Consider the following 20951-nt stretch of genomic DNA (forward strand, 5'->3'; position numbering starts at 1 on the left):
GAGGCTCCAGTGACAGACAATACATTTACAATAATCGATAAGAAAACACCTACAGTGCTGTGGGTTGAAATTACAGCAGAATATCCCTCTGTTGAGGTGAGGTATTTAAATGACAGCACATTACACTTTTATGATTTCCATTATTTCCACAAATGCATTGATAACGAAATAAATCTTTAATTTTGCATGTTATATGGATGTAAGAAGTGCTCTCATCAATAACTAATGAACTGTTCCTATCATCTCCTGTTTGCATGTCGCCCTCTGTCGGTAGACTTAAATTACTACCTCTGTCGCTCAGTTATGACGCGGGTCACGTGTGTTTTTCCAGCATGGTGACCTTCCTCCTTCTTCAGCCGGGTTTAGAAGAACTGAAGACCAACAAATGATGGATTACTAATCTTTAAATGGAGTAAATTGCTTTTTTTTAAACAAGTTTAAATGTCTTATGCATTATGAGACTTGTATTCATCTAATGCTCATATTTCTGTCACATTGCAGCTGCTTATTATTGCTTTAGATCACTGGTTGGGATCCCAGGACGCAGCCTTTACCTTTGGAGTTGTGTGTTCTGCTATAATCTGAAGTAATGGCTGTGCAAAAGCCCATTGGTGGATTTCTGGCAATGCACAGACTGCTGAAAACTTGCACATCCAGACATCTCAGACAAAGTGATGTGCAAATACTCACTAAAAGAAAACAGGGAATTAGAACGTTTTTATCTGGTTCTGTGAGGTGTAACGACAACGAGAGAGACGATTCAGACTCTTCACACCCGAGCACCAAGCTGACATCCAGACAAGCGCTGCTGGCCAGGAGGAGGAGACCCCTGTCCCCTCTGGAGAGGGTCAGCGGTCTGCTGTCCCCTGATGCCCTCAGTCCAGAGGTGCTGCAGCTGAGACAGCAGGACCAGGAAGGTGAAGGAGGCTCCAACATCCAGACAGCCATCGCACAGCACGTGTCAGAAAAAAGTGGACATACTGACACGCTCACGGGAGATGAGACGACACCTAAAGAAGAGGAACGTCTTGCATCTGATGGAGCTGTGGAGCCAAACGCTTCAGAGAGGCAGACACCAGTCACTCTCCCAGGAGAGAACCTGATTGCGTTCGGGGAGTACGTCATCGCTGAGTATCATAAAAAAAGACGAGTGGAGTTCAGGAAGATGTTCAGGCTTCAGACCGGAGCTCGTCTGAACAGCAGCTGGGGTTTTATCCAACATGACAACATCGTCGGGCTGCCCGCAGGTCAGTTCCTAAAGACAAGCTTGGGGCTTCCTATCTTCATCCGGCGAGCCAGCCTGGAGGATTATGTGCTGTACATGAAGAGAGCTCCCGCCATCGCCTACCCAAAAGTACTTGTTTTACTATTTACCCTCACGTTTCACTTATCCTCTGTTCCTTTTTAAATACCTGATGTACTTTGTCTCTCTCTTTCTTTCTCTCTGCCACCCTTGTTTCCCAGGATGCATCAGCCATGCTGCTGATGATGGACGTTACAGAGGGAGACTGTGTGCTAGAGTCTGGGTCTGGATCTGGAGCCATGTCTTTGTTTCTGTCCAGAGCAGGTCTGAACCCACCACACTGCCTCACTCACTGTGGCTTTCTTCCATTTACATAGCATTGTTTGCTTTATTTAGAAACTTTTTTATATATTAAAGGAATTACTCACAAAATTTTGACACAAATCTAGGTTGAATACTGTGATGTCACAGTTGTTGATTGTTCTAGAACTGTTTGCTCTATGTTTTCTGAATGAAAGGGATAATAGTGGCTGCTGTTGTAAAAGCTGCTTGGAGTTTTGTATCAAATGTATAATTTTAGTGGTCTCAATAACAGATAGATAGATATTATTTCATTTTTTCATTTATTAGTTTATTTGAAACGGGACTCCGCCTATTCATGAACATACAAAAACAATTATTTGATGTAAATATGCCAGATTTAGCTAGGGAGCTAATCTCCCATGGTCCACAAAACAAAAAAATAAAAAAATAATTAAATTACAATTAGACAAAGACAAAACAAATGGTAAACATACAGTACATCACATAGCCCAATGGTTGCATTAATCAGGAGGATGGTAAAAAATTAAAGTGCATTTATCCTACCATAGCTGTCGTAAAGTCCTATTTGAGATTCATTAAAATGCGTCAACAGGCGGTATCTGTCAGTGTTAGTTAAGTGCTATTTTTAAAGTGCTAACAGTTGTCAATAAAAGATAAGACTAATTAGGTTTTTTCTGAGCCATGTTTCTTAAATGTTACGTATGTTGCGTTAATTTTTCCTTTGGAGAAAATTACAAAGTTTCAGCAGCAGCAACAATAATAATTATCATTTATTTGTTTGTCCAAAATTATACTAAGTTAACTGATGGATTAATTAAGAATCTAATTAAGAATAAAACTGATGCTGAATACAAAGATTCCACACCAGGATGTCAGGTGAAAGACCATATACTTGCTACTAGTAATGCATGTCTGCATCTGACTCTTCATCATTATGTTTTTGTGTTTCCCAGTTGGGTCTAAGGGCAGTGTGCTGAGTGTGGAGATCAGGGAGGACCACCTCAAGAGAGCCACGTTGAACTACCAGCGCTGGAGGACGTCCTGGAGTCAGCGACGAGGGGAGGAGTGGCCCGACAACGTTGGGTTCCACAACGCCGACCTCTGCACGTCTTCCTCGCTCCTCGCCGGTCAGGGGTTCCATGCGGTCAGTGTGTCCGTGTTGTCACCAGATTCTGTAAAGTTGTGGGGATTTACATCTCATGACATCATCTCATTCACCAGATGCATTGTGTCTGTTGTAGATTGCTCTTGACCTGACAAACCCTCACCTGGTCTTACCCACTGTGACTCCACACCTGCACCCCGGAGCCGTCTGTGCCGTCTACCTCGCCAAGTGTGTATTTATTGTTTGTGCGTCTTTCAGAGTAGATCTGAGATGTGGGGGTAAATCAAGGTCTTACTGTAGTACATGCAGTTTTTTCCTCCTGATCTTGAGAAGTACACTTAATTGTTTTCTCCCTCAGAGTTAATAGACAGGATTAATACCACTCTAACCCAGAGACAGCAGCTAGTTAGCCTTGGATGAAGGCAGGAAACAACAAGGACTAATACTTTTTAGTATTTAGTTTTTTTTTTACTGGAAGATAATTAGTGCCAAGACAGTGCAGACTATGGTTGAATGTTTTCACATCATTAATTGGAATGAAGCAAATTAGAAATGTCACATTGTAAAAGTACCGTTGCATAATTGAAAAGCTAAGAGGTTTTATCAGCACAATGTACCTGAGGTGAAGCTGTAACAATTAATCCTAATTTATATAATTATATAATATAATAATTTATAAGTAGCAGGTTGACTATAATTGTCATATTAATACAGTAGAGAATAAATCTAAACATGCTTTAACGATTTATATATAATGCAGTATGGAGTGTACACAACAAACTGAATTTATGTTGCATCAGTGGCCAATCTTCACACTATATACTGTTGAAAAATGTTGCTGAATCATCTTCTTCTTCTCTACATTTTAACTTTAATATTGTTTTAATCCACTTCATAAAAGGGATAATTCAACATTTTGGTAAATTGCTCAAACTCATTGCCATAATCCCTGTAGTCACAGCAGTAGGTTTGTTACCTTTATTTGTCGGTGCGAGGCAAATACAGAGTCTGCTTGCTGAAAAACTGCCCCTGAAGGCAATGCACATTAGCTGTTTTGCATGAATTTACCTCTAAAACAACTCTGTCTCGTAACGTTCCGTTATTATCTCATAGCGTGGTGAATGTGCAGGTCACAACTTGTCCACCAGAGCGTTTTGGAGTTGTTGGATTGTGTATTTGATGAGTTTGATGAGGGAAACCAAGAAATCCCATTAGCCTCCGTAGCGTAGCTCTGAACAGCTCGCCGCTCGGCTCGGCCGTTCTAAAATTACACCGACAATTAAAGGTAACAAACCTACTGCTATGACTATAGGGATTATAGGCCAATTTGACAAAATGTTGAACTATCCCTTTAATGTTTGTTTCAAATTTCCTGATATCTGCAGAAGCCCACCTGCTCACTGACTCTCTCTCTGTAACGCAGTATAACACAGGTAGTCGACCTGCTGGAGGGCATCCGGTGTTCGTCGCTCCCTCTGTTGTGTGAATGCATCATTGAGGTTCCGGTCCGACACTGGCTGGTGGCCCCGGCCCTGCAGAAGACCGGACAGTACTGCATCAGGAAAGCTCCAGTCCTGCAAGAAGACCACAGTGAAGAGGAGGAGGAGGAGAGAGCAGATCAGACTGACAGAGGTGATCATAAGTAACTTTACAGATGTTTTTCATCATCACACTGATTTTCCTTCAGTTGAAACGTTACTGATGTATTTCAGATAAAGAGCCAGCCTTCGGGAACGTCCCCTACATTGCCAGACCTCACCCTGAACAGCTCAGTCACACAGGTCAGATGTGTATCCATTTCCCATAGTCCCAGTGTTACAGGTGATGTAAATAAATGCTCATGGTTGACGTCTGTATTTTCAGCATTCCTGGTCAAACTCCGGAAGTTTGTCGATTAGCTTGCTCCGCCTGGAAAGACCCCGTGGATGGAAATGGATGTTTTATGTATTAATATATTCCTGCTGTAAATAAAATATAAAAACCAAAAATCTGATTTTTGTGTATTGTTTTGTATTTCCACAGGCAGGAATGACGGTTCTCAGAATTTACTGATTTAAGGTGGAGCCTTTATTGAAAACAAGAGGCAGTGATGGATCATTTAACAGGCACAATGGCAAACATTACTGAAAACACACCCTGGATAACTCCATTATTGTGACGGACACAGAACATGTCAGAAAACTCTGCTTCTCATACAAAAGTGCTTGAGTAAATAAATAACCAATATATAAATAAATAAATAAATACATATAAGGAACTGGGTGTAGCTTAGATTTTACAGTGTCATTCACTGTATTGTCAGACTTAATATATGTTTCCATCAGAGTATGATGTAAGGAACAACATCAGCACACTGTCTGTGACTTGAACAGGTAACTTTGCTCTGACAGGCTATGATAAAACCAGTACTGTGTTTTTCTGGGGGACATGGACACAAACTGTTGAGGAAAACACTTAGGCAGTGGTAAATGTTCTGAGGCTGTGGTGCCCTACTCCTCAGTAATCCAGTCCATGGAGGTGTCAAATCCAGATCCACAATGAGACTCATCCCCTAACAGAGAGGAAAAACAGAAAAACAAATGTTGTTTAGTACAAGTGATGCAGTTTCTATCCAATCCTGTCAATCAAATTAAATCAGTGGCAGCAGCAATCACACTCATTCAACATAAGGCATTTGGTCGTGTGTAATAACACCTCTGGTATTTCCCCCTCAAGGTCATTTTATTGTATAAAATGTAAACACTTAGTAACAGCACCACACTAATACTAAACGCCTCCCTGTTCTGAGAAGTCACTAAAGATGGAGTCATGCTGATGGAACCAGTTAGAGATGACTTGTGCTGTGACATGTTGCACTGTCATGTAGGAAGTAGCCATAGGAAGAATGTACATGTGGCAATAATGGGATACACATGGTCAGAGATGACACTTGTGGCATCCTGTTACCCCTGGACATTTTTCTCCACCTCTCACACTTTCCCAATTCCCCACGGTCAAATGAAAGGTCACTGGGGCCTGATTTTTGGGTAAACTCTGGATGTCCCGAATTTCAGAATGAAAGTCCAATTTTTGGACCCGTAATGAATTTTTACCACACCCATGACCCGTTTATTACTCACATTAAGACAAATATTTTTTGTATTACAAGTTTTGTCAAATTTTATGTTTAAATATGTAAATGAGGCAATATCTAATGAAATATGCGCTCATTTCCAGAACTGAAATCTGAACAATGGATGAAGCAAAATCCAAAATTCTTGTTTTATTTTGTTGACATATTATAGTCTGAAGTTTTCACCGAGGGGATTTTGGATATGTCTTTTTTAATCATTAAAATACTGTCACCAGCCAAAAACCCCATAGAGCCCCATAGAAATGTTGTGTTTTTGCAGCAAAACCAACTGGCCAGGAAGGGGTTAAAAATGTTGAAACCCATGTCAAAAGTGATTTTCATGGTTAGTCAAGACCCAGCTCTATATGTATCACAAATATTTTGGGAGCAACTGATATCTACATTTTGTCCAGGGGTCATGGAAATGGTACAAATTGAAGGATCATCCGAGGGTTAAATGACTGACAGGTTGTGCTGTAAGGAGCCCAAAGAGAGCCAGCAGAACATCAGCACCATAAAAATCCTGGACTCATGTGGATTCATGCTTTTGACACCAGACTTTGAGCCCACCTCCTGCTGCCTCAGCAGAAACCCAGATTCAATAGCCTCGGCTGTGTTTTTCTAGTTCCCAGCTGGTAAGTGTCAGCGTATCTGTGTCCACTGCAGCTTCAGATTTCTGTTGGAAACCTGACATGGACCTGTGCTGTTGTAATCCATCCACCTCCAGGTTGACATGTTTGTTCGTTCTGAGGTGGTTTTTTGTGCGCCACATTTGTAAAGAGTAGCCAGATACTGTAGCTTTTTCTGTCAGCTCCATCTGTCTGCCCACCCCCCCTCTGACCTCTCTTATCAACCAGGAGCTTCCACCTGCAGAGCTGCTGCCAACTGGACGCTTTTTCCTCAGCAGTCTGACTGAATTGTTGTGACTGTAGCGTGTGGAAATCATACTAGAACCGGCTCACCTGACACCAACAATCATACAGCACATCGTCAAAGTCACTGTGAAATTCCCATCCTGTGTCTGCATGGTTTTATACAGTGCAGTGGCAGCCAGAGAAAGTGCTCAGCTCAGTGAATGTATATTGTTGAGTCTATAAAGGAAACTCAAATATTATGAGCCCGTCTGGCAAACTGAGTCCCAAGTTTATACTGGGTACACAAACGTGTGCCAGCGGGGCGTCTCTAAGCTGACATGAGCCAGATGAATTTGAAAAAGGAACATGAAAAACGCTCTAAAATGGTGTTATGAGGAGTCATCCACCTGCTAGAATAAACCCTTTCTTAAAGCTAACATCCAGGCTCTTCTGTCACTGGGATGTAACACTATCTTTTTTTTCCAGTTTAATTTTGTAATCCAGCTTCGTGAAATTCCTCCCTGGTGTAATCCACTTAAATCACATCTATACACAGACCTGATACAAACACCTTTATGTATGAGATGGAAACAAGAGTCAATATTCCACTCTGATTTTCAGTGACTTTTCCAGTCAACACATGTGCGCAGGAATGTGTGTGTGTATATAGAGTGGTGATGATTTCATGAAGATGAATGTCATCAACTCTGACTGAGTGTGTGTCACCAAGAAAAGAATCAGAAAAATATGTTTAGCTTATGGCTGCTGCAGTTGTCCCTCCTAACCCTGTAACCCTCTCCACCATGAACCACTTAGAGGTACTTTTTCATCTTTAGGATCATCTTGAATGACAATGATTCTGTGTTAAAGGGATACTTCAGCTTTTTTGAAGTGGGGTTGTATGAGCTACAGATGTCCATTTAGTACACTGGATGCAGTAGAAAGGACGCCCCCCCCACACACACACACACTGAGAAACACTGGCGTATCGTGCTGTCAATGGGGGACAATAATCAGCGTATTTTCGCCGCCTACGAGAAGTCCTGTCTCCAAATAATACACCAGTTCAAAAGTAGATAAAGTAAAAATTTATAATGCATCAACTGTCCAGAAGTTGACAGTATGAAAGTTAGCCTGTGGTCCCCCTGATGTATTCTGTCTTATCAGAAACTCATTTCAAGACTGGGTTGACCTCTGCCAGGTAACAGGTAACAATATTGTTTGGGCTTTTCTTCTTTCTCTCCTAAGGTTTGTTTGGGCACCAATGTGACTAAATAGCAGAGTAATGGACACGGTACAAATGTCACAATTACGGCTTCTAACAGTGTATTGCTATGTCCAGTTTTAAACCAGTTATGGTTGGAGAAGAGACACAGTTGTGTTAGTGATACCTACTAGGAACTTCTTCAGCACAGCGGCAGGAGAAACGCTCCATGTGGCTTTTAGTCTTCATCGCCTTCCTGTTAGGGGCTTCAGCGTTAGGTGGGGTGGTCTCCCAAGCCGGCAAAGAGGTGAACGGGCGTGGTGGTTTGGGATTTGGAGCCTGCGCAGGAGGAAACCCTTTGTAAAGAGCCGAGGAGCCGAGGCCCTGATCCATCTTGGTGCTGCGGTTGCAGAGAGCACAGGAGACGGGGGAGGCAGAGGGCCCGCGGGGAATAGGGGTGAGATCTTGGTCACCGTAGTGTCGCTGGGCGCCGCTGTGGTGCTCCGATCGCTCTCGCTGCCACACAGTGTGAGAGGGGACAATGGCCATCACCTACGAGGAAAGACATGTGAGAGACACAGGCTGAGAAATTAAACTCAAATGATTGCCTCACAGCTGTACGCCTCCACCAAGCAGTCAAGTTGTAGTTGACATTGATTTTTCTAGACGTATAAGTCCTGAAAACTTGGAAATAGTACAATAAAGAGTTGAAGTGTTGTTTTGTCATAATTAGCACATGGATTATCTGGTATTTTGTGTAGTCACATTGACCTGTGAAACTTCAAATTTTACTCAGTTCATCCTTCAGTCCAAGCTAACGTTTGTGCCAAATTGGAATGGATTCTCGAGTCCTCGAGACATCACATTCGCAGGATAGCAGGATGGACGGATTATCTCAATACATAATGCCTCCACCCACGGCTGCTGTCAGCGCAGAGGCATAAAAACAAAATACAGATGGAACTTATGACACAAAACAAAAAGTAATAAAAACAGCACAGCGCAGAAACAACAAGCCTCTTAAAAATCCCCCTAGAGACACCATTTAGCAGTCCCTTTAGGCAGCCTAACTGGTGTGTACCTCGTCGCAGCAGTGCCGGCTGACAGCAGCTCTGTACTGGATGCGACCCCACAACTTGTCATGCTGCTTGAGGAAGCGGGGAAACTGCCTCCTCCAGTTCTTCCCGAGCGCCCATGGAAAAATCTCATACTTGGTCTGTTCATCCTCCTCCATGGTGTTGGCAAGATACCTGGAGGATAGCAGCACAGTTTTACCAGCAAATCAATGACGGGGTAAACATCAGTTGCACTAAAGTTTCGCTTTTTTAAAAGAGTTTGTGTCTAAAACTTACAGCGCAATGAAGAAATGTCTTCTGGTGTATTCAGCAATAGAGAAGTGGGCCCTTTTGAAGTACACAAAGGTCATGGCTAGAAGGTACTGATGAATTGGGGAGAACAGGTCAGTCAAGAGTCAGTAAATGGGAAGCAACATAAAGCCTTGTTAAAGGGATAGTTCACCCAAAATTGAAATTTCACTCATTATCTACTCACCCTCATGTCGACTACGGGCTGGGAGAAGTTTCAGAGTTATCCGTGGCTTCTCTGAGTTACGGGGGGTCTTGGCGTAGCAGTGCATGTCCATTATAACGGTGGCAAATGGATACCAACTGTCTTCGTAACAAAAAGACACACCAAAAAACATCCAAATACCCCCATGCTGCTCGTATGTAATGTCCGTCTTGTATTGAAGCCCCGAAATGCAAAATTGTCCCCAAAAAAATTAAATAAGTCTATTTTTCAAGCTTGTTTGTAGCGGAAGCTTCTCAAAGCTCCTCTTCCCGGTTCGTCAAATTTGGACGAACCAGGGTCCGTCCTCTTCCCAGGGAAGAGGAGCTTCCAGAAGCTTCTCCTACAAAACAAGCTTGAAAAATAGACTTATTTCGTTTTTTTCAGGACAATTTCGCATTTCAGGGCTTCAGTACAAGACGGACATTACATACGAGCAGCATGGAGGTATTTGGATGTTTTTTGGTGTGTCTTTTTGTTACGAAGACAGTTGATATCCATTTGCCACCGTTATAATGGACATGCACTGCTATGCCGAGACCCCCTGAAGCCACGGATAACTCTGGAACTTCTCCCTGCCCTTAGTCGACTTGAGGGTGAGTAGATAATGAGTGAAATTTCAATTTTGGGTGAACTATCCCTTTAAGAATGTACAGTATAACTGCCTACCTTGTCTGTCATTTTATAACAGCTGTCCATCCTCAGGAAGTCGTGAATAAGGTCATCGTCTGCAACATAATTTTTCGGAATGAGACTTTTCAGCTTATTATTAAATTAGATTACTCATGTGAATGTGATTATCTCAATTCATGCAGTTAATTCTATACTTATTCACCAAAAAGTCTTAAGTATGATGCCATTTCCTGCCGCTGGATGACAACAATTGGAGCCCTGATGGTCAGTTTGGCAGGATGCCCCTCAACCCGAGCCTGTCTGTGCTGGCTCTTCGCCGGTGGCCCCTGGACGTCCTGACCATTGGCCCTCTTTAGCCGGATTCCTCCTCTGATTTGACGGATCTTAGGTTTGACCCAGATAGTTACAGAGGAGGGCGTCTTCATGCCAGCTGAAGAGGTCAGCGGTGTGTTCTGACAGGTACGAGAGTGAAAAATGACAAATAAACACTGAGCACTTGGATGATAAGCAGTGCTAAGCACTTTACTTTTAAAAAGTAATGAGTTATAGTCAAATGTCCAACTACTTGGACTCGCCCGCGATGCTGCCTGTGCGGAGGAATACTGAGTGAGTTGGTTAGTTCCAGATAAACCACTTTTTTCCGACTAGTTGACGGACTCAAAAAAATGTTTTAAAAAAGGTACACTTTAACTGGTGTACTATTTTGTGATGGGACTCCTTGAGTCAAGTAATGGCGCATTTTATTGTCAGTAACGGCAACGGCATTATAATGGGAAAGAGTAAGTTAGCTTTTTTGAATAACCTACACTTTACTGAAAAATGTAACGTTAGCTCCGTTTAGTAACGCTGTTATACCCATCTCTGAACCCAAAGTAAACTTCCCTCACATTGCTTGTAAAAAGTTGCATCAAACACAATAGGTGTAAATATATTGAGAGTAATTTGATCGGTAAGCTAGACGGCTAAAGTGAAGCTAGCGCTAGCTTTGATCCCGTGTATGCTGTTCATATCGTGTGGACTGACTTTAAACATGGCGCACAGGTGTTACAATAATATGACAGCTGCGGCGGTTCGAAGTGAAAGTTTACTTTCACGTCAACAAGAAGAGCCCCTGTCCTCACCCAGATCCTCACCTCCATGGAGCTTCCTCTTCAACTTCAGTGACTGGGGGGTAGAAATAAAAAATAAATAAAATAGAGTCTAAAGTATTAATTCGCCGTTACAACAGGAACATACTGGAGGAGTTGGAATGTGAGCGCGCTTCTTCTGGCTCCGTGCCAATCACCCAGCGGCATGACGGGGCGCGAGGACAAGCAGACCAATCGCGTCAGCCCCCTCCCCTTCCCCCTCCCCCCTCTTCTTCTTCTTCAACACACCCTCACCCCGTCCTCTCTTTCTGCAGTGTGTTTGGTCCACAGTGATTATTTGATCGATGTAGTCAATTGTGAGTGAGCACATTAAAAAAATAATGTCTTTGTCAGCTTAATTTACATCATAGGCTAGTAATGTAGCATGTGTACAAAGTTAACTCTTACACATTATTTCAAAGAGTCTTTATTATCCCATAGGGGCAATTTGTTTCACAGCAAGTAGTGAAAAACATACAAAAAATAAAGTAAAATAAAAAATACATTTATTACCTGATTTGGCTTAGGCTAGAGATTTTATTTCATTTCATGATCATTTTGTCGCATTTAAAAAAGAAAGGAAATTGTTTGTTTTTTTTTTGGTTTCAGTGCATGTCCCATAACAAAGCAACAGTAGCTATATCTCATGTTATTTTAAAGCTTGCCTCACTGCTCCAGTGGCCCAGCTAGATATAGCCCAGAAGTTAATAAGAAGATTAGTAGCTAACCAAAAATAACTGACTGACAAAGCAATTTAGGCCTTTTGGAGAATATGACCATCGGAAATATCACCATCCATTAACAAGGGTTAGAGTTAGGGTTTGGGCTCTTCATAAGAGTGATGATAGAAACTGTGCATTTTTTTAAGCAACTGAAAAATTAACAGTATAGGCTATAGGCTGCTGTGCTGAATTATTTTTCCTCTCCTTTTTTCAATGGAAATGGCTCAAGCACTAAATAGAGAGATATTGTTTTCCTGGCTATAAAAAGCCACCTGAGGCCAGCCCTCATTACCCAAATGAGCTTATAGTCTTACAAGTAGGTGAGTTTTATATGCTTTAACGTGACATATGTGCATGCTGAGGAGTTCACTCAAAGCCTTGCTAATCCTCTCAGCTGCTTGTCCCTTGTAAGGAACAGAGGGATGTGTTTCAGAGAATGCGACAAGGATTTTTTTATAAACATGACCATCAATATGTGGATTTATTTTGCCCATCTATGACAGGTGGAAGAGATTTGTAAAATGGATTTGTCGGTATTTTGTTTTATTGACTTCCTTCTGGAAAGGGACATTATCAGACTTGACAACCTCAACAACCACAGCCATCTGAAAATGACAGATACAGCAGGTGGCTAAGGACCTTGGCTATTCTTTGCATCATTCACTGCAGTCTGCTCTGCTGTGTTGGTGTCTCTAACAAGACATTAATACCAGCTTTTACTTAAAAAAAAAAAAACATCGAAAATGGGCTGCTCACCATCCAAAGGTAACAATTTTGGGACACTGGGTTCCGTAAGGAAGAGCAGAATGCTGCCCCCAGCGCCTCAAGAAACCCAAAGGCAGACCCTCTTGGAAGAGGAAGAGAATTATAATTCAACTGCATCTAACGACGGGGATACAAAGGAGAGGAGGACCGCTGGACAAACTCAGGTACTTCAGAAAGACATGCATATGACACCACAAAAAGAAAGACTTGTGACTGAGGCTGCCTCGGAAACAGTAATGGATAAATTGGGGAATCAGTGCGTGGACAACAACACAGTGTCCCAGAGAAAAGAGAAAAAGAATGATAAGCAGGATGTAACAGAGAGGAAGTCTGGCAGAAAACCAAAGAAAAACACCAGAGGTGTGAAAGTTCTGAAGAAGAAAGACAAAGACAAATTACCTGCAGAGCACAAAGTGGACTTCCCAGAACCTCTTGTAAAGGCTCACCAAGCAGCTTATGCCTTTTTGAATCCTAGCATAAACAAATATGATGTTCTGCTTGGACTTTTGGAGCAGGCAACCCAAACACAGGTTTCTGTGCAGCCTATGGTTGCTTTTATGGCTTTGCGCTACCAGGAAATAATTCAGGGGCTGGAAGAGATGGCAGATGAGGGAGATAGAGTTTTAAAAGAAAATGGAGAACATCTTGCTTGGCCAAGTCAATTGAAAAACCTCTCATCTTCCTCACCTCTGAAGTCTGGCTCTGCTAATATTGAGCCCCCACCAGATTTATTGCAGCAGCTGCTTCAGTACACTACACAGAGAATGCGAAATGTGAGCCAGACTGTTGGTGGAATTGGGGACTCTGCTTTGGAGGAGGCAGTGGAGTACTTTGCCTCAGTCTCAGAGCTTTTAGAGGAGAAGCTGAGGGTCAAACGTGCAGTAGAGACCAGACTACAGCAGCTCTTAACACGCATTGAAATGGCCTCTCTACGCAAGCCTGGGCCTGAGGACTCTGCTCTGTTTAGTGAGGACAGTGGTATTGGGGCTGAGAGTGAATCCCTTGCTGGATCTGAAAGACGTCATAGACGAGAGAGTTGTGAGTCAACTGGAAAAAATAGGACTACTCCAGTCAGTCCTATGGGATATAGCTCCAGGAACACTAGGCAAGGCTTGTCAAGGAAAAAACCTCTAAGTCAAATAAGTCCTAGTGTTTCCCTCACCTCACTCAATTCATTAGGTTCTACATGTACCATGATGGCAAATTACCAAAGAGACTCAATACTTGGATCAGTCTCCTTAGATGATGGGGAAGAGGACAACAACGATGATGATGATGAGGAAATGGATAGAGGCAAGGGATATGTGCAAGGAGGAATTAGAAAGCGATCTAATTCTTCCCCTGGAGACCGTGAACAACAACACCCACGGCGTCTACCTCCAAAACGTATAGAGAATCCTCAAAATGTAGAAATGACCCTAAAAATGAAAAATGCTATAAGTGGTAGAATACAGTTTGTCCCATCTCAGAACCCTAGTGCCAAAACAAAGGCAACAGGCAGCCCAAAAATCAGTAGACGTCAGTGGACAGATGGAGTGGAACAATCTCCAAAGAGGCCTCAAACAGCAGCACCAGTTCGGAAAGCACCTCCAAAAAAGACTCCAGTAACTAGAGAGCAACGTTCCAGGTCAGCAGAATCCCTGAGGAGCAAAGCTGAGGATCCTACTCTGCTTGAACTAGAAAGGACTCAAAAGGATTTAAACCAGAGGTTGCAGAGGATGGGTAAAAGCAAGGCAGGAGTAAATACAAGAACTGCTCCATCTAAGCAAAATCAAGGAAGCTCCCCGGCACAGTCTCCAGCAATAAATCGCAAACATCCATCAGTTAAAGACAAAGCAGATTTAACAAAGCGTAACAATAAAAAACAGGAGGTAACCAGTGATGTGGAAGATGATAATGAGAAGAACAAGAACACATCCAAGGGTCCTGTAAAAGCCACTCCACCCCCTAGCCCTCCCTCATCACCGTGTCCATCTTCAGGATTTCACAGAGGCAGAAATTCAGTCAAAAAACTGATTGATACGTTTAGTCAAGGAATAGATGACCTTGACAATCCTCGGGTCTTGGGACCTCTTAAAGGAGTACGAAAGTGTGGCGTTCCTGTGATGCCAGGTTTAGGAAATGTTGAAGCTGTGCTTAGTGCTCGGATCACCAGCTGCAGGTCTGAATCCATCTCATCTGAGAAAACTGATGATTTAGATCTGGAGAGTCTTCCTCCACCCCCTTTGGAAGTATTAATGGACAATTCTTTTGAAGGTGCCCAGAGTCTTTCAAATGGTGCAGCAGATGATGGGGCTACAAAAGTTGGCAAATCGCCAGTGTTAAAAAGGGCTGGAGTATCGCACCGACTCAGGGCTTCAGTTCAGTCAGTGTTGCCAAGCAAAGGGGGTTTCCCACAAGCTTCCAGGTGTATAAGAGCAGATCAGCAAGAAAGATCTTCTCCATCAAAGGTTAACCAAACAGATGGTCAAGTTGAGTCAGACTCAAAAAAGGAAAAGGACTCATCAAACAAGCAAGCCAGCAGGATTATACACCTAAGAAACTCATCAGATTCTCGGACAGAGAGACTGTCAACAGGTCATGTAGAAACCAGTCCACCAAGTCAAGAAGAATCCACTGATTTTCAAGGCTGTGGAAACCTTTCAGTGCCTGGAACCTACACTACAGTGTCTACATTGCCTCCTTCTTCAGTAGTCACTAGCCAACCACCTGCCACCCCACCTAAGTCTAGGGGTCGAATGTTACCATCCACACCTTCTACACCAAACAGCTCACATCGAAGACTTCCCAGCCCCCAAAGTACCAAAAGGCAACCCACTCCACCATCTTCAGCAAGCCCCCCTGTTTACAGGGAACTCCCCACGCCCCCATCAGTTCAGAGAAGACTCCCCAGCCCACCTGTTGTAAAACAAAACATCTTAAACTCAAACCCTCTTTCCTCATTCCTCTTCAAAGCACCTTCTCCACCTGCATCTCCAAAAATACAAAGATGGTCAAGAGAGAGTAGCAGTGAAGATTCTTCAAGTACTCGGATAATCAATAACGCACGTTCAGTCTTCTGCCCTGCATCTCGATCCCTGTTTGAAGCACAGCCTTGTCCAGTTCCCCAACCTCCTGAAGCATGGACCGCTACTGGGGTGTCTTTTCTCTCACGTACTTTTGGAAGCCGTGGAAGATTTCCTGTTTCTGTTCAAGGACCTCGACCTTTCATTCGACGTAGTTATTCTGACCGAAGGCCAAGTCTGAATCTGCCACCAAGATCACCAGGCATCTCAGTGGCCGAGACTTGTGGGAGTGAGCCAGCAATAAGTTCACAGGGGTGAGTGTTTACTCTTTTTTTTAATGTTTTAACTTAAAAGGTACACCAAAGCACTGGTCCAAATTGTGATGCAAATGAACATGATTAGTTGGCAAGAATGTACTCATTAAATCTGGGTTTATGATCCACATAAAGGTTGATTTGAGAATTTATCACTCATTGTTTACCTGCAATTTTCAACTACGAATGATTTTTGCTGCATTTCCATACCAATGTACACAACCTTTTCCAAAAATATCTAGATCCATTTTGGGAGATAATAAGAACATTATTTGGAAATTCAATACAGGAATATATATTCATTGATGATCTAGAAGACCTGTTTCATTTATGTACAAAACTTTACTGCATTTAAAAAAGAGAGCAAATAAGCTAATATAATTACTTATTTTTAATGTATAATAAATCAATGAATATATCTACCATGACATACACTATGTGAGATAAGCAAATGTAGCTGCCACAAAACAGTATCTTATTTGAGGAGCAACAGATTTGATAATGCTGTTACACCAGATCATTAGAGCACCGTTCAATATGTTTGTATGCAATAGTCAGCCAAGCATGACATATCTTGAAGATGTAGTAAAGTGTGTCATGGATAAGAAGATCATTTCTGAATGATGGAAAATAAGTAGAGGGCATCACATGCAACATACAAGGGAGTGTATCAAGCCAATCATATTAATCCCTCTGGTCTGAATACTTGTTACTCTACTGCTCTACTGCTTTATCTTGCCATCACTGTATTGAATGCATTTATTTCAAATGTTATGGATTCTGTCACAATAGTCACTAGCAACACTCCAAAATAATATAAAGAAATGTCTAGTTTTACAGGCTTTTGTAAGCAAATGCTGCATTGCATATTCTCTTTCTTATGCAACTGAGTGAACTTCCATTCACTTACATTATACATGATTACTGTTAAATAGCTGACACAAACCCACCTGGCCCACTTTCCTGACAACATTCTCCATTCATTCTTAAAGGCTGGACGATGAACCAACCAGGGGCAGTGAACTATGGGGCAGCCAATCAGACCTCAGAGCTACACCACGCTCTGCATCACATCCAGACCTGTGTGTTGTTGGTCAAGCCTTGCACAGGGACTGACAGCGAAGGGCCAGTGGGATTATGGATTAGCAGGCCTTACTGAGGATTTCAGGTGATGGTGTTTACGCCACAGAGAAGAGAGGAAGAGCTAATTCTGTCCACTTGTTGTAATCACACGCCTCCTCAATGTTTATAATTAAATGTGTTTCTGTTGTTATGTATGTGTAATTTAAAATACATACACGTGCACACATTCATTGACTCTTTGCATAAACATACTCTTGAATTTGTTTGAGTTTCATAATGTATTTCAAAGAAGAACACATTTTATGACAGAGTTTTTATGTTTACAAGATATGGAACTCACTGCTCAGCATCAGATTTCATTATGATATTACAGGTTGTCCATCCAAATTATAAATATATCAATGGGTAATTCAGAAATTCATTTTGCTTTATTTAAAGTCGCATGAGTTTACTTTAAATTCATGTAGATCACTGTTTACATCAAAATGAGAAATAAATCCAGTTTTTATTGACTTTAAAGCAGAATTTAATATATAGTATAATGGGGCATAATAAATAAATGACCTTAAAGTGAATACAATCAGTTGCACAATCCCCTCCAGGATTGTGTAGCAAATTATTGGTTCAAGCAATAATGTCATCATCAATAATCAGATGTCATCTCATTCTTCAGTTTGTTTCAATAACTCCAGGGAGTTGTCTGCTGTCTTTTTCTAAAATGCACCTGTCTGCCATTATTTTTCAATAATTTTTTTTCAGTCACTTTTTTTATTTCTATATGTTTCAAGTTTTCTTTTTACAACTTGTTTGTTAATAAAAACAACAAAATATACTTAACCAATTTGTACGTTTTATCACTATCGAACTGCTTTATACCTCCACTCCATTATAATTAAGGGGGTGATATTGCACTTTTTAGTCCATGTCTTTTTCAGTTATAGTTACTTTACCAATTAACATACCATTAAAGCAGAAGTAAGCGGAATGTTTGTGTTAATATTAGTCTTAAATAGTTATATCTTCCGACAGCAATCACTTATATAGAGTGTTTGGTCTGAAACACGGGTCTGTCAGTCACACTTTCCTTGTATCCTACAACCCTTATCCAATGAGGAGAGAGAACAATATAAAGGGGCGGTCCTTTCTGTGTGTGCAGCCAAGGGATGCGTGTGAGTGACGTAGGGACGAGGGCGGGGACTGCTAACTCCATCGGCTGACAAGAAGTTAGCCTAAACAACCGGATCGCTTACTTCTGCTTTAAGAAACACATAGAATATGTGAAATGAAACTGTTGTGTTCCACAAATGTTTAGGAAATCTGCTTTTAGGTGTTAGGTGTTTTAGGTTGATGATTGAATCTCACAAAGCTCAACACTTACACCAGAAAATGATGCTTTTTTGGGGAGTTCACAGAAGTGAAGCCACTTCCACATTGCAGTAAGCACAGATCTGATCTCGTTATGGTCTGGTCCGCCTGCTCTTCCCCAACCCTGCTGCTGTGAAGGTTACTCCAGCCTCACATCCATTCTCCACCCTTCACCTCCTCGTCGGCCTCATCACTGTCACCTCTTGTTCCCAGCTGAACCACATCACCAATCGAGCCTGCATATAACCAGTCCCAGAGCACACTCACTGCCAGATCGTCTCAGCACCTATGCCAGACCTTCCAGCGCTCTCTCTCTTGGCCTGATCCCCTGGTAAACCAAACAGCCCTCTGTCCCTGACCTTGAGTTTCATCTGTTCCCTGACTTGTGGCTTGTTGTGAGTACTTGTGAGTTTCAGTGTTATCTGACGAGCCTTGTGTTGCCTGCCTTGAGAAACATTTTCAACTCCGTAAGTGCTCCTGGTCTGACCTCTGCTGTTGATTCTATGATTCCCTGCTGGCTGTCCGCGACCTTCCGTCTGCCTGCTTCCCTCTGGTTTGTCTGCCCCTCAGCCCACTCAAACTGCTTCCTGGTTGCCTGCATTTTGGTCTACCCTCTCTTAATTGTATATATGATCTAATGGAAAGAAAAGTGATACTGTACTGGCATGATTTCCTTATTCTTTGAAGATGGTGAATGTCACCTTTTTATTCAAATGAAACAGCAGTTTTACTTCTGTTTCTACCAAATTATCAACTGCAATTGGCTCCCAAGGTCCTCCAACAGAAAAAATCCGTGGAACAGAACACAGGGTTCAGTAGATAAATGATCACTAATCAAGAGAAAAGTTTGCACATTGGTCATCTAATAGAACAGAGGAAAGCAGTAGCCCACTGAGCGGTGGTAGGCTAATTGTGGAACAGACCTTTAACACACAGGTAAAATCATCAGTTTGAAAGGTTCTCTAAAGCTGGAAATGGGTTGTAATGAACTTCACAGGAAACTGATATTAGATATGAGTCCTCTTCAGACACAAGTCTATTTCACATGCCACATGAACAGAAGCAGTCACACTATTAAACCAGTAGTCCGCACTGACACTCATTTTACACCATTTTACAAATGCAGAGTAGTTCTTATGGCATAATTGAAAGTGGATTACAATAATGTCTGCACCTTGTTTCATGTTGATGAGGAACCTGAGTGGAATTACTTCCTGTCTGGGCACCTGTGACTGTGTCTGCATATATTCTGTGTTTGCTGTTTGTTATGCATTGAAACAAAGCTGCACAGAAGATTGTTTTTCCTTCGATGAATAAAACATCTGCCTCTATCAAATAATTCAAATTAGTAATGAAATAATACAGCAATAGAATAGTGTTGGCAACCAAAATCCAACAGTGTGGGGCAACACTGATGTGAGGGAAGAGGATGTGATAAATTTATACTCGAGTTGATATTTATGTAGCCTACAGCATTTTTTTTTAGCATTACTGAATTTGTGCCGTATAATATAGTCATTCAAATGTTCCAATGTTTTTTTTTCACATATTTTATCATTACAGTGGCATTCATCAGTACATTTCTCATGTTTGAATACAAAACTTCTTAGCTGTTTGCCTGAATCCTTTACTGCCCTCTTGTGGCGCCTCAGTATTGTCTCTGAAACCTATAGCTCGACTACCGCCTGCAGCTGACAGCATCCTGTTGACTCAAACTGGGGCTTTGAAGGTTGTTCCTCCTCAGTTTGCCCGACTGTAACTCTTTACCATCTGATGTACCGACTCTCTCCCTGTTTTCAAAACAAAACTCAAAACCCACCTGTTTAAAATTGCTTACCCTAACTCTAACATTCCCTTCATGTTGCAGTTTTATTCATTGTTGAACATTTAATATTTGCTCTTTTTATTTAATTGTTTTATTATTTACTGATGTTTCGAATGTTGTTTGTGGTTTCTTGGGTTTGGATGTTTATTGATTTTATCTGATGCACTCCTCTGTAAAGTGTCCTTGAGTGGCTTTAAAGGCGCTTTCTAAATAAAATGTAGGCTATTATTATTATTCTGCAAAAGTCAACACGTCACTGGATTCATGATTCGGACGAATGAAACCTAGGAGTGTGATAATGTCATTTCACAACTGAAATGTATTCTCAAATGAGTATGTCCTGTAGTGGTTCCCTAACATTTTAGGCCATGCCCCCCTTTCTACTTTCCAACCTAGCTGACGCATCCCCAATGCCCAACACATTTGCATTTTGGGTAGGCTACATATTATCTTTTATCAGAACGATTTGGTAAAATGTTTTTAATGCTGATTACAATTTTTAAGTGAAAACCCTGTGGCGTCGCTAGCGTACCCTTCTCTTGTCACGCACCCCCTAGCAGCAGCTTTTGCACCAGTGCATGCACCACAGTTTGGGAATTTCTGTAGGAATAACCTGAGCTGAACTCGCTGTTTTATTTGTTTTGTTCAGGATCTTCAATACATTTTCAAGATTTATGAGAAATATTTGCACTTAGCGTCTTTTA

At 41.8% G+C, this 20951-nt stretch overlaps 3 protein-coding genes across 3 annotated transcripts; 2 read left to right on the top strand and 1 right to left on the bottom strand.

Moving 5' to 3' along the window:
• Positions 1-339: 339 nt before the first annotated feature.
• trmt61b (tRNA methyltransferase 61B) lies at positions 340-4609 on the top strand. Its single transcript, XM_083997923.1, has 8 exons — positions 340-412; positions 502-1354; positions 1465-1567; positions 2521-2711; positions 2809-2900; positions 4096-4304; positions 4385-4453; positions 4536-4609. The coding sequence occupies exons 2-8, from the start codon at positions 590-592 to the stop codon at positions 4568-4570; spliced, it is 1464 nt and encodes a 487-aa protein (XP_083854049.1). The 5' UTR covers positions 340-412; positions 502-589; the 3' UTR covers positions 4571-4609.
• Positions 4610-8019: 3410 nt separating this feature from the next.
• Positions 8020-11180, bottom strand: spdya (speedy/RINGO cell cycle regulator family member A; the record flags this gene model as incomplete). Its single annotated transcript, XM_083997629.1, has 6 exons — positions 8020-8394; positions 8924-9092; positions 9195-9280; positions 10078-10136; positions 10244-10493; positions 11175-11180. The coding sequence occupies 6 exons, from the start codon at positions 11178-11180 to the stop codon at positions 8020-8022; spliced, it is 945 nt and encodes a 314-aa protein (XP_083853755.1).
• A 1453-nt stretch (positions 11181-12633) lies between these two features.
• pcare1 (photoreceptor cilium actin regulator 1) lies at positions 12634-17090 on the top strand (the record flags this gene model as incomplete). The annotated part of the gene is made up of 2 exons (XM_083999010.1): positions 12634-15974; positions 16967-17090. 2 exons carry the CDS (start codon positions 12634-12636, stop codon positions 17088-17090), a joined length of 3465 nt encoding a protein of 1154 aa, XP_083855136.1.
• Positions 17091-20951: the final 3861 nt, after the last annotated feature.

The sequence above is a fragment of the Trachurus trachurus genome, assembly GCF_905171665.1.
Source record: "Trachurus trachurus genome assembly, chromosome: 22".
NCBI classification, from domain to species: Eukaryota; Metazoa; Chordata; class Actinopteri; order Carangiformes; family Carangidae; genus Trachurus; species Trachurus trachurus.

Bases quoted from the DNA above. Each gene is read 5' to 3' on its own strand.
- trmt61b (XM_083997923.1), top strand. From the start codon at position 590: ATGGCTGTGCAAAAGCCCATTGGTGGATTTCTGGCAATGCACAGACTG. The intron at 4,305-4,384 runs GTGATCATAAGT...GATGTATTTCAG, and splicing joins AGCAGATCAGACTGACAGAG to ATAAAGAGCCAGCCTTCGGG. The intron at 4,454-4,535 runs GTCAGATGTGTA...CTGTATTTTCAG, and splicing joins TGAACAGCTCAGTCACACAG to CATTCCTGGTCAAACTCCGG.